Source organism: Antedon bifida, chromosome 1 (assembly GCF_963402885.1).
Source record: "Antedon bifida chromosome 1, ecAntBifi1.1, whole genome shotgun sequence".
Taxonomy (NCBI): Eukaryota; Metazoa; Echinodermata; class Crinoidea; order Comatulida; family Antedonidae; genus Antedon; species Antedon bifida.
This window is the reverse complement of record NC_136226.1, coordinates 15,150,979-15,164,921: the sequence shown is the minus strand read 5'-3', so window position 1 is coordinate 15,164,921 and position 13,943 is coordinate 15,150,979. Positions and strand designations below refer to the sequence as shown.

Genomic DNA, 13,943 nt, shown 5'->3' with positions numbered 1-13,943 from the left:
TATAGTTCTAGTTGTGTTGTGAGAAAAAAAACATTATTTTTAATTATAGATTCTGTAATTCCCAGTTTTAATGTCATTTTATAGGTTATATCCTCTGGAAATTTGAATAAATTATCAGATCGTTGTGAATTTTAATCTTTGCAACAGATTACTCCTCTCTTATTTTGAAGCTCCTCTTTCATTTTTTTACTTCTTTTACTTGCTAACCTAAGCAGATCCCACATGCCCATCCACCACCACTTTCGACTAACACCCATACCCCCCCCCCCCCCCCCCCCATCCCTACCCCGACAATAGCCACAAAAAGATAAACTGCAACACTTTGGTCGATCATCCACTATAGAGTGTCAAATGCATGCATTCAAGCACCACACACACTGCCGCTACCATCGCCCAACCTCCTGGATCCACCACTTTCCCCTCCCCAAAATTGAACCAATCAAAAGTCAATGATATACTCAGGTATGTTAATGCTACATAACAAATATTGAAGCCCTGATGTGAAATTTCATTTCATTTAAGGTCAGCATGTAACATATCACACTTTATATTAAATATTGGCTTTAAATTCTATATTTTTTTTACTGTGATGGTTGGATTCAGTATTAATTAATAATTATCTGATAATTATTTAATTTCCCTTAGTTATGCATAGCAACAGTTACTATGGTAACTAAAATTGAGATATTCTTTAGATTTTTCATACTTATCTTATACAAATTTAAATTTGTAGATTATTAGCAGGCATGCCTTATTTGCATTTTCAAATTACCGTTTCACAAGGTCATATTCGTAAGGACTTTTATTTACAGCGGGCACCTCCCGTAAGCGGCCACCTCCCTTAACGGACGCAATTTGAAAAGCCTGTTTGTTCTTCCTATCTAATTAGTGCATTTGGTACCTACCGTAAGCGGCCACCTCCCGTAAGCAGCTGCGGGCACCTTTTTATACTAAACATGAGATTTTTTGTATGATAAATGACCTCCCGTAAGCGGCCACCCAAAAATGTGATACTTATTGCATGGACCTATGAATTAGAGGTCCATGTTTATTGTATTTCTTTATATATTAGCTTTATTTCGAAGCGGTTTTAAAAACATTACTGTGAAGAGATGAGAAAACTACACAGATTTTGACCGACCATTTTTCATATGATAAAAGCTTTTAAAATTTGTCTAAAAATGCTAAAAAATACTAAACCACCTGATTATAAATAATAATACAATTAGCTGGAAAATTGAGAGGCTCTTTTCGTTAAGAATATCGTATATAGTCATAATACGTGATTTTGGCCCTTTATCGGCAGAACCTCCCGTAAGGGGTCACCGCCCGTAAGCGGCCACTTTTCCAGGTCCCGAGGATGGCCACTTACGGGAGGTTCAATTGTATTTAAAAAAACAATTATCCTTAGTTACGCATAGAAACAGGTTATAAGATAACATAAATAATACATTTTGACATAATTTGACCCAACAAATGACCCTTTCACAAGGTCAGACATTTTCTGGGATTCAGTAGGTAAGTAAATTTGGGAAAAGGTAGTAAAGCTATGTAACCAATTGTTTGTAGTCATGAAACCCCATATTAAAAATATTGTACTTAGTTACGTATAGAAACAGTTGCTACAGTACACTATAGGTAAAATGTTGATGTCATTTGACCTCAATATGTAAAATATAATTTTTTTTTTCATGAAAACTCCATATTATATTTTAACAAAATTATCCTTAGTTACGTAAACAGGTTTAAGATAACACTAAAGGTCATTTTTTTACCTTTATTCAGATTTGTCAAGACTTTCTTTCTGGGATTATTAGGATTCAGTATTTAAAGTAAATTTGGTAGTAGAAATGTAAAACTATGTAGAAAAAATATTTTCGCATAGAAACAGTTACTATGGTAAAATGTTGACCTCATTTGACCTCAAAATGAATGAATTTACAAGGGCAAGTTTGTCATCACTTTAAGAATATTAGAATGCAGTAGAAGTAAAATTGAGAAAAATTACAAATGCAATAAATTCTTTGTATTCATAAAAAACGCCATTTTTTACGTTTTTTTCAAAATTAGTTTCCTTAGTTACATATAGAAATGGTTGCTAAGGTAACACTATAGGTAAAAAATGAAAATTGTTGAGAATTTTTTATGAACTATCTTGTAAATTTTGATCAAACATTAATAGTTGTAGTAAAGTGGGGACCTGTCCTGTTTTGCATTCTGACCCCTTTTGACCTCAAATGACCTATTTACAAGGTCAGATTTTTTGGGAGGTCTTTCTGTATCTCTTTACACAAAATAGATGTAAAAATTTATAAAAACCATTGACGCAATTATTTCAAAGTTTAACATTATTTTCCATCAACTAAATATTTCAATGCAAAATACTGTTTTTCTGGCAATTAATTGAAATAAACCTGGCAATACATTCTCCTATTTTATCTAAACTATTCGTATGACTCTAGTAGCATTATGACAAGCCACATATACATTTTATTATTGTATTAGCCATATTTAAATTGTGTTTCATGCGTTTTGTTTGTTGATATTTTGTTTGTATTTTTTTGTATTTTTCGTATTTTCCTGGCAACACGAAACCTATGTACGTAATTTACCCCAGTGTTTTTTTCGTGATTATTGTTGAGAAACCTATTGACTATCAAATTACAAAAGTTCATTGATATAAAAACACCACTTTGGAAGTTATAGGTACGTTTATGAGGTATACTTTTATAAAAAAAATATTTTTTAAAAACACCCCTTTTTAAAATAATGGTATCAACCAAACTCCATTTTGTAAATTTTTTTTTTCTACATTAAATGGAACTCAATACATGTTGTTTACACTGCTATAAACAAAAACTGTATACTGTAAGTATTTTTGGTTAAAATAAGTATACAAGTTTGTACTTTTTCACTATAGAAAATCTGTGAAAAATGGCAAAAACATCAAAATTTGGATAATTGACCGTTGTCATGGCAACGGAGGCTAAAAATTAAAATGAATGTTGTAGATATGCTTTTTATTGAAATGTCTATTCATGGTAAAAATTTGAGCGAAATCCATTTTTTTACATCTGCCACCAAATCTTTGATTTTTACAGACAATATATTTTACATTCGTGTGGCCATACGATGACGTCATAACATCCGAGGGGTAAAGATTCTGCATGAATTCATATCTACAACATATCTGCTTACATATTAAATTAAAAAAATGGGGGTCATGGATGATCCTGAGGAGCTATAATAGATTAAAAATAGGCATAATTTTGACAATATTTTGTCACTTTTGCAACTAAAACGTTCGCAACTAAGCGCAAATGGTCTAAATCAACCTGTTCGTATGACGTCATTTTAATTTGAAATGATGTCAATCTTTTTTAAAATGACTAGGAAAGACTGTAAAATTATAATTCAAGAGAAAAAAAAATGATTTTCATGCTCCGTGCGCACCTTACGCATAATTTTTTTCGCGTGCGTGGGAATTTTTTACATGCTCAAAATGTCATGATCAGCGTAGAAAGTTGATTAGAAATTAATTTTGCGCATTGTGAAATTTTAAATGCGCGTGCGCGCGTAACTTTATGTGAAACGTGCCATTTTTAATCCATAGAAAGTTTGCCCTTGATATGACTTAAGTTTTCACTAAGTTTCATGAAAGAATATTTGTTAGTTCTACAGTTATGATCTGTTATAGAAAATCATGAAATCGCGCGTAACTTACGCAACGCGGCTCTGACATCGTCCAAAAGCTTGGCTGCACATCTACACTTCAATGTCAATCTTTTTACCAAGCAATAGAGATATGCTGGTCACAAAAATCCGGGAAAGAAAGAAGAACTAGACATGAAACTCATCACTTTGACGAGTTAGTTATCCGCACAAAGACAAACGCCACGTGCACGTCATATGTAGGAATATTGCACACAGATAAAGATTATGGCATTATGACAAGAACTGAAGAATATGATATGCTGTTAGTGCTGAATTCTGTCAATTTTGTGTCATATACAGTGCAAACAGTATAATTTGTATACATTACATACAGTGTAGAATAGGTGAAATTACGGGACCCACCATTTATTCCAATTTTTAACATGGCGACGGTATCAAAATGAAACACTTAGATAGCAATTTCAGAAGGAAATTATCTCAGGAACAACATATTAACGTGTAGAAGAAATTTGAATACGTAAAATATAGATGCGCACCCTTTTAACTATTACGCAAAATATGAAAATACGACTTTTTTATTCAACTGGCCATATGATGACGTCACAACATCCGATTGCCAAAATGTTAACATGAATTCGTATCTACAATCCAATAGCTTCCAGAAAACGTTTTAATCATGATTATCACTTTTTATTCTGACGAGCTATAACAGATTGAAAATTACTGTAAAGATGAAAATAAGTGACCCACGTTATTTACATTTTTAGACATGATGACGTCATAAAAATTAAAATATTTTTAACTCATACGGAAGATAGTTGATAAACGTAGACAATACTAAAATCTCGGGGGAAATGGAATACGTATAAGCGAGATGCGCTCTGTTGAATATGATGAGCAATAACGAAACAGACAAAAATCCTATATTTTACATTCGTGTGGCCATACGATGACGTCATAACATCCGAGAGGTAAAAATTCTGCATAAATTCATATCTACAATTTATCATCTTACATAATAAGTTAAAAAAATTGGGGTAACCTTTGATCCCTAAGAGCTATAATAGATTCAAAATTGGCATTATTTTGACAATATTTTATAACTTTTTCAACTAAAACGCGCGCAAATGGTCTAAATCAGCGTGTTCGTATGACGTCATTTAATTTGAAATGATGTTAATCTTTTTTAAACTGACTAGGAAAGGCTGTAAATCATAATTCAAGAGAAAAACACATGATTTTCATGCTCCGTGCGCACCTTACGCGTAAAATTTTTCGCGCGCGTGGGAATTTTTGACATGCTCAAAATGTCATGATCAGCGTAGAAATTTGATTAGAAATTAATTTTGCGCATTTTGCAATTTTAAATGCGTGTGCGCGCGTAACTTCTTGTGAAACATGCCATTTTTAATCCATAGAAAGTTTGCCCATGATATGACTTAAATTTTCACCAAGTGTCAATACAAAATAACTTTTGGTTAATAATCTATGATCAATCATTGAAATTCATAAAATCGCGTCATATAACGAAGTTTCTTGCACATCTACAGCTACAGGTCAATCTTTTGACAAAGTTATAAAATCTTATGTTCACAAGTAATAGGGGATATGCTGGTCACAAAAATCTGGGAAAGAAAGAAGAACTAGACATGAAACTCGTCACTTTGACGAGTTAGTTATCCGCTCGACAAACGCCACGTGCACGTCAAACGTTGGAATGTTGCACACAGAAAAAGATTATGGCATTATGACCTGAACTGAAGAATATGATATGGTGTTAGTGCTAAATTCTGTCTATTTTGTGTCATATACATTTTAAAGTACACAGTATAATCTGTATACACGTAATTTAAATTTTTAGGCATGATGATGTCATAAAAATTAAATATTTTTAACTCATGCATAAGATATTTGGTTGACCTAGACAATATTAAAAATCTCGGAGAAAAAGGAATACAGATAAGCGTGATGCGCTCCATTTAATGTGATGAGCAGTAACGAAAGAGACAAAAATCATATATTTTACATTCGTGTGGCCATACGATGACGTCACAATGTCCGGTTAGCCATATTGATTAATGATCCGATATCTACAACTCATCACCTTCCAGAATATGTAAGTCAAAAAAAGTTTACCTCGTAGTTTAGAATCTATGATTGTTTAAAAAAAGGCATAATTTTTACGAATTTTTGAATTTTTTCATTAAAAACACGCACAAATTGTACAATTCGACGTGCTCGTATGACGTAATTTTAAGTCTAAATTGTTATAAAATTTGATAAAATCACCATAAAAGGCTGGAAAAACATAATTCACGCAAAAAAAAGATGTTTTTAGCGCTACGTGCGGACCACGCGCGTAAAATTGTTCGCGCACGTGGGAATTATTGACATGCTCAAAATGTCATGATCAGCGTAGAAACTTGATTAGAAATTAATTTTGCGCATTTTGAATTTTAAATGCGCGTGCGCGCCTTACTTCGTGTAAAACATGCCATTTTTAGGGCACAAAAAGTTAGCGCAAAATATAAATTAAACTTTTGCTAAGTTTCAACTTAAATTGTTATATGGTTTTCAATCTATATTAAATATGGGAAATTCATAAAATCACGCGTAAGTCACGTTACGCATTTCTGACGTCATTCACAATAGTAGGTGCACAACTTCACGTGAATGCCCATATGTTGACAAAGTTATGAAATGTTATGTTTACACATTTTTGATATAAGCGAGACACAAAAATAGAGGAGAAATGCGTGTGCGCGCGTAACGTCTTGTAAAACATGGCATTTTTAATCCACAAAAAGTTTGCCCTTAATATGACTTAAATTTTCACAAAGTGTCAAAACAAAATTATGCTTGGTTTTTAGCCTATGATCAATCATAAAAAATCATAAAATCGCACGTAAGTCACGTTGCGCAACTCTGACGTCATTCAAAAATAGGAGGTGCACAATTTCACGTAAATGCCCATATGTTGACAAAGTTATGAAATGTTATGTTTACAAGTTTTTGAGATACGTGAGACACAAAAATGGGGGAGAAAGAAATAAGAAAAAAAAAAGTAACAGGACGATTACAAGGAGTTATCCGCTACTAAGCGGATAACTAATAACAAAGAAGATGAAAAAGATATTTACAATCACAAGGGTTATCCGCAACTTGTAAAGTTGCGGATAACCAAAAAAAAAAAATGATGAAACAGGACAGTTACAAGGAGTTATCCGCTGAATGCGGATAACTAAAAAAAAAGATGTTGATTTCGTACAATCACAAAGAGTTATCCTGCAACTTCGTTGCGGATAACTAATAAAGGTAGCAAGTCACGGAACATGAAAACAACGACCATATCAAACAGATCGATCAGTAATGAGACAAAAGGTAATATTATTGTCTCTGTATAATACAAAAATGTTCTAGCTAGAAGTTGTGTTGAAAATTGAATGATCCTTTCATGCAAGATCAAATTTCATAAGATACGAGCTTGTCATTGGTTAGTTTCGTTTTGATCAAATTTTGAAACTGGTGTCAGTAATTTCAGTTACTTCGACGTAGAGGCTAGGCCTAGTAGTGGTGTGTGTTTGTACCTACCTGAAAACATACATACTTTTTATTTGACAATTTCAATGATGAGCCTTTTTTTTCTACACACCACCGCTTTGGTCATCTATATTATAAGTGAGAGAGTTTGTACATCTGTCTGTGTGTTTGTTTGTTCGTTATACAAATTTTTGTTACTGCACGTAATCTTACATATGGGGTATCAAAATGACCGCAATTGTACCGGGAATGTTCTAAGCTATATTTGAACATCATCCGCCATCTAGGATCCAAGTTAGGGGCCAAAATGTGGTCAAAATGGCCCACTTTTCCCCACTTTCGATGTTTGTTCATCTATATATAAATTATGGTTAATTCTGACATAGGCGAGCACAATGCAAAAACTTCGGTACAAATCTCCGCCTTGGATACCTACCTTATCTATCTCAGATGTACCACGAAACGTAGATTTGATAACATTAGTGTTCAGTTCGACGCTATTGTTCCATATTGCTATCTTAGAAAGATATTATAAAGAGTTTTTTAACAAAATTTATGATTTCAACAGTAGATTTTCAACTCAATTTCAATTCTTCGCGGTCAAAGTAATTCAAGATTCAAATTAGAAAATTTATTTGTCCATAAAAATGTAAATTCACTTTACTTGGTTTTTTAAAACAACAATAAGAAACAAACATAAACAAGAATATTTCTTACAAAAAACGCTGCTCGCTTATTGTTATTGCTAAGGTCAAGTCTGGGGGTCACTTCATCACACCTAGATACTTCAAGTATCCTATTACAAACAAAAACTTCAATGGACTGTTTTGATAATAATTCAATGATTATCTGACAGCGAATTATAGTAATATCATGGGACTCATAAATACCAGAAATGCTTTGGGATTTGTCGTTAGACTCTTTTCCCAGACATTTTTTGGATTCAACAGGTGGTACCTATAAATTATAGTCGAGAATCATTTTTCGCAAAAATGTCAGTGTCTAGTACTATAACTGCTGCTTGCTTTATATCTGAATGATTTATCTCTTGTGACGTAGCGGGCTAGAGCAGCAGCGTGAAAATGTTGCAACAATTTAAAACGTGCAGTATTATAACAGATTAAAATACAAGATAAAGAGTTAAAAATTTAAAAAACTGTTTAAAAATGTAAAACTATTTAAAAATTGCATTATCGTCTTACATAAGAATTAAAAATATGAATGCTATTTACAACGAAGGATTTTCTAGTTCTACAAAGATTTGCTCTTGGAGGTCGTAGCCTAATACCTGATCTATTTAAGTAATAACAGTAATGTAACGGATGAGTGGGGTCTTTCATAATATTGTTTACTTTTTTTTAAATACTCTTTTCATAGATAAATGAACAAGGCGTTAGATCAGCTTTAATAATACGTTGTGCAATTTTACGTGGTCTCTCAATATTTTTCTTATCATTTTCAGTAAAGTTACCATAAAAACATCCAATGCTAAAAGATAAAATACTTTGAATAATACTTTGATAAAATAGAATTAAAATAGTGTTATCAACTCTAATTTGCTTGAGTTTTCTGAGAAAGTAAAGTAATTTCACCTTGAAACAACCTGGTTTCAACTATTTTCTCTCTTTTATACACAAGGGAGCAGTTAAAATAATAGATTTGACCCTAAAGGTGACTGGAAACAGGCACTTTCCATCAATCAATACAGTGTCCCTTTGGAAGAAGAAAAAAAAAATCAGATAGTAGGACTGGAGCTTAAGTTGGCTATAGTCATAGCCATTTCAGTTCTTTGTTTATTTTAAAACATACCGCGCGTGTGTGAAGGTACAGTAGTTAAAAAATAGAAATTATACTGCAAATTAATAAAGATCAAATTAAATATACTCCATAAAGAATCGGAATATATTGTTGGGAATAGTATTATAAAATTACATAGGGAGATTTGATGATAAGACATTTTGTTTAAAATCGAGTGAAATCCCTGTGTCCCGTTAGGACCGAGATGTCTGCCCATGTTGCAAGCCGTAATGTCTTCTTACTTGGGCCCACTCTGTCACGGCAGTTAGTTTCAAAAGATGTTTAAATTAAATAATGTATTAATAATTATTAGGATGGTATTTATTTGAATAAACGCCTGTCACGGCAGTTGGTTTCAAAAGATGTTTAAATTAACTAATGTATTATTAATTATTAGGATGGTATTTATTTGAATAAACGCCTCTCCAATAAAACATCACTTTGAATAATAATGTTTGTTCGTTTTACAAATTTCTGTTTCTGCATGTAACCATACATATGGGGTATCAAAATGATGGCAATTGTGGTTGGAACATGTTAAAGTATATTAATTATCCCTGGAAAGGGGCTGGGAGTTTGGGGTGGGGATGTAGGCCTGTCACCAAGACCGAAACTGTATTGTGAATGTTTTAAACTACTTTTGAAAACTGCCACTGAGGGATTATGGGTTGGGAGTGATGGCTAACATAATTTTTATTGGAACCTTCTTAAACACATCACCCTGTATCTGGGGTGTGTTTGAAGTGGGAGGAGGAGGAAGTAGCCTATATGATTGGAATTGTAATAGGAAAAGTTACTACATTTGAACTGTCCAGGGGAGGAGTTCAGGTTTGTTGATTGTGGCTTGGATGGTGAGAGGAGAAAGAAGGCTAGGGGGCCGCAGTATCAAAATTAGATATTTTAATTATCAGCCAATATGACACCTATTTATTTACACAGTTTACAACGTACTTAAACCATAGGCCTATCGTAGCTATGTATACCCTCTCAATTTGAAGCTGAAGTTGAATTTGTACTGAGAAGAATTTGTTTTTAAAAAAGAGTGTGGGGTGTTATTGAAGAGGGGTGGGGGTTGGTGAGTATAGGGAGGTAGGCCTACTGGCGTCGGGTGTTATGTACTGAGAAGGCTTTAAACTAATTTTAAAACCTGCCCTGGGGCAGGTATAATTGCTAGTATAATAATAGTACAGGGATTTTTTTCCAAAAATGGCAAAAATATTAACTTTTTAAAATATTGCTAATTTGGTCATTTTTCATGCCTGTACTATCAGGCCAGACAGACAGGCTAGACAGACAGGCTACAAACACTTTTTAAGATGATGCTAACGCAATATATGCGCATATAATAGCAATATTATCGCATAATTGAATTTCAGAAAGTGGATATTCTGGTAATTTTTGGTAAAAATCTGTGTACAGGGATTTTTCTAAAAATGAACAAATTTCGACCCTTTTCTTTTTCGATATAACTGGTTACAAACACTCTATAAGATAATAATAACTCAAAATATGCGCATATATATCAATATTGAATTTTTAAAAATGGATATTTTGGCCACATATTTGGAAAAAATCCCCTGTACTATAGTACAGGAAAATTTTCGAAAATTGGCCTCAATTCGACCCTTTTCGTTTTCGACATAACTGGTTAACGTTACAAACACTTTATAAGATGATGCTAACGTAATATATGCACATACATAGCAATATTATCGCATAATTGAATTTCAAAAAGTGGTGCAACATAGATGCGCAGTATCATATCAGATATAACATGTTCCGCGCATGTCAGTTATGATATAGTAACCAATTATGTCGAAAGATGGAAATTTGTGCAGTGCAGCATCATATTATAACGCATTCAAGAAATAAAAGGGTTGAAATTTGGCCATTTTTTTCGACCCTTTTATTTTAGTAGGCCATAACTGGTTAATATTATGACATAAGATGATGATGATAATGGGAGATATTTGCATATAAAGCAATATTACTACATAATAATTGATTTTTGAAAAGGTCATACTTTGGTTATTTTTCGTATATAGAGAAAATCTACCTAAAGAAATCCACTATATATATTAATTCTGGAAACAATTATTGATAATAAGAAAATATAAGATTGATTACAAAAATATCAAACAGAGATGTAGTAGAACTACTAGTAATTTATATAGGAAAGTTGTTACCAGGGAATCTCCCTGTCTCTACTTAAATGCATAAAAACAATTATACAAACTTTTTTTGTATTAATTTCACTATACATTATTTAAATAATATAAAAACAAATCATTTTGACCAGAAATAAAGGCAACTTCAACAAATGCAATAACAAGTAATATAAACTAATACAATTTATAAATATAAAATCATTAATAAATGTAAGTTTTTGCTTAATAAACAAATAATATAATGCATGATCTAAATTGGAATGAGGAATATTTGAAAGACACTCATCCTATGGATTTATACACATTTTGTACAGTAGTTTATACAGCAAGACAAACATGGTTCCCACTAGGATGCAACGCAAGCACACCGTAAGTTATTTGACCAATCTTCTACGTCATTGTGTTGCATCCCAACTTGGAACCAAGCTTTATGCATTAAGCTCTGTCTACACTATCAAACTAGTTTGACCAAAAAAGTGTGAAATATGGTAGTGATATGACATGTCCATATATAGGCACATCACATTTGTTTGTCACATAAAGTTTGTGTAGACAGAGCTTTTGTCTCTCTCCAACTACAGGTAAGTACTACAGTAGACTGTAGCAATATATATATATTAGGCCTTGCACTGATGAAGGGCTAGTGTTGCCCGAAAGCTCTGCTAACTTTTCTGGCTGTTTACTTTATCGTTTTGATTTAGCTTTTCGCTTTTTTTTTTGTATCTCCATTGAGATCCAGCCACTGATACCCACAGCATTGTCATTTTTTTCAGTAATTTGCCTTTGGATTTATATATTAGGCCTATATACACAGATTAAAATTATTTTAATAGGTGGATTAATTATTCATATTATTTACATAGCTTATGTATCTATTGTTGAGTACATTGTTTAGGATTGTCTTCCTCATTTAATTGTTCAATGGCAGGCTGCAAAAAATTATCCCAGTCGTTTGGTTTCGTCTTCTTTATTGCGGTTAATGTAGTAGACTTCGAGCCTTTTGGTAAGCTCTCCACGGTTGTGTGAACTTTTGCTGCCTTTTTAACCGGACTATTTGTGGGAATATCTAAATAAATCGTTTATAAAATTATATTAACATATTTCAGACAAATCAAACAAGTAGTGTGTACATGTGTCTCAAATGTTGTGCTATTCCTGATCTGATGTGAAATTTATTATTCCATAATGTGAATATGACAGTTGTACGGGATGTGTTGAGGTTAAATAAAATATCAAAATTCCAATTTTTTTGGAAACTATTTACATAAAAAAAAACCATTCTCTTACCATTTAGAGGCCTCTTTCCATCTTTAACTGTTGGTTCTTGAAATTTCTCAATTCTACTAACTTTTTCCACATAGCGCTTCAATTCAGCTCGAAGTCTTGTGTTTCTTGTACTAAGAAAAACAGTAAAACTACACAGTGAGTATTGATAAACACATACCGTTGAAATAAAACTACCATTACATTAAATCATAACATAAAATCTACAACAAGTGACCAGATACGCACATTTCTTCTTGGTAAAACATGCATTTCTCATTGTATTTCTTCTCAAGATCATTAACTTTGTGTTTTGATTTCTTCAACTCCAGTTCTAGCTTAGCCTTTTCTGCTTTCAGGGTAAACACAGCACATTCCTGAATGATGCCAGACCCGGACGAACCAGCCTCTGATCTTGGTAAGGTGTTGCCATCCTCTAAAATATACACAAATGATCACACTTTCATAATAAATCCATTGTCTTTAGGAAGATGTTAATGACTTGAATACTATTTATACTAATTATTGGAAATGCACTCAAACTGAATATTGAAACAGTTTTCAGATCGAACAATTGGAAAGCCATAATCGTTTGTAAGACATGGCATGTGAAGGAGAATATGTCTCATAACAGACAAAATAAACCCCTGTTGTTAATAATATTTATATAATAAGCGGAGGTCCAAGTGCCAAAATGATGCTTCGTTAACACGTCCCATTGCCATGTTTCTACACACTCAGCACACCAACTTTTTTTGTTAGCTAATACCCTTAGACACAATAATCATGAGGTGTGCCGTTGCAAATTTACTGCGGTCACCTTGAAATCCAAGATGGCGTCAAAAATGCCGCCATTTTATAGTGATGCACTTTATTGTTCATAACTTAATAAATATTTGATGTATTTTGTTGAAAATAAGGTTGATTAATAGCTATTTACATTACCTATTCAATAAAATAATTTTATTTTACCTTTACTGTAATGAAATATCCTTATATATATATAAATATAGAATTTTAGCAAAAAATTCAGAAAAAATGTGTGATATACCATATTTAGTATGTTAATTAAGGCAAGAAGCCATAATTATTTTTTTTTTTCAGATATGCAAAAAAACTGACCCACTATATACTAGAAATAATGTAGCAGGGATTTAATAATGTTTAGTAAAATCTTGAAGTTCAGGGCGCTATTTAAGTAAGTGACAGGTACTCTATTTTCGGTTGTAACTCATTAAATACTTAACCGATTATGATGAAAATAGATTTATTTTATAGATAATTAAACCTTCTTCCTTATTAATTATTTAATAGTCATGATAGATAATAAATACATATGAAAAATGTATTATTTGTGTAAATCTAATTAAAACTATATCTTTTTATGAATTATGTTAATTAACTATTACATGTTTATAAAAACAATGTATCTCTTGTCATTCATTAACAAATAGAAACATCTAAATAATTTAAATTGCTTAAAATCAACTCACATCACAT

The 13,943-nt window shown here is 32.3% G+C and overlaps 1 protein-coding gene across 1 annotated transcript in view; it reads right to left on the bottom strand.

Annotated features, from left to right (window-relative positions):
* Positions 1 to 11,159: 11,159 nt before the first annotated feature.
* Positions 11,160 to 13,943, bottom strand: part of LOC144844095 (uncharacterized) — a 32,205-nt gene continuing 29,421 nt past the window's right edge. Inside the window, exons 35-37 of the mRNA XM_078700835.1 lie at positions 12,693 to 12,879; positions 12,468 to 12,577; positions 11,160 to 12,246 (exon numbers count right to left, since the gene is read on the bottom strand). Coding sequence (XP_078556961.1) covers positions 12,053 to 12,246; positions 12,468 to 12,577; positions 12,693 to 12,879 — 491 coding nt within the window. The 3' untranslated portion in view covers positions 11,160 to 12,052. The remainder of the gene's footprint in view (positions 12,247 to 12,467; positions 12,578 to 12,692; positions 12,880 to 13,943) is intronic.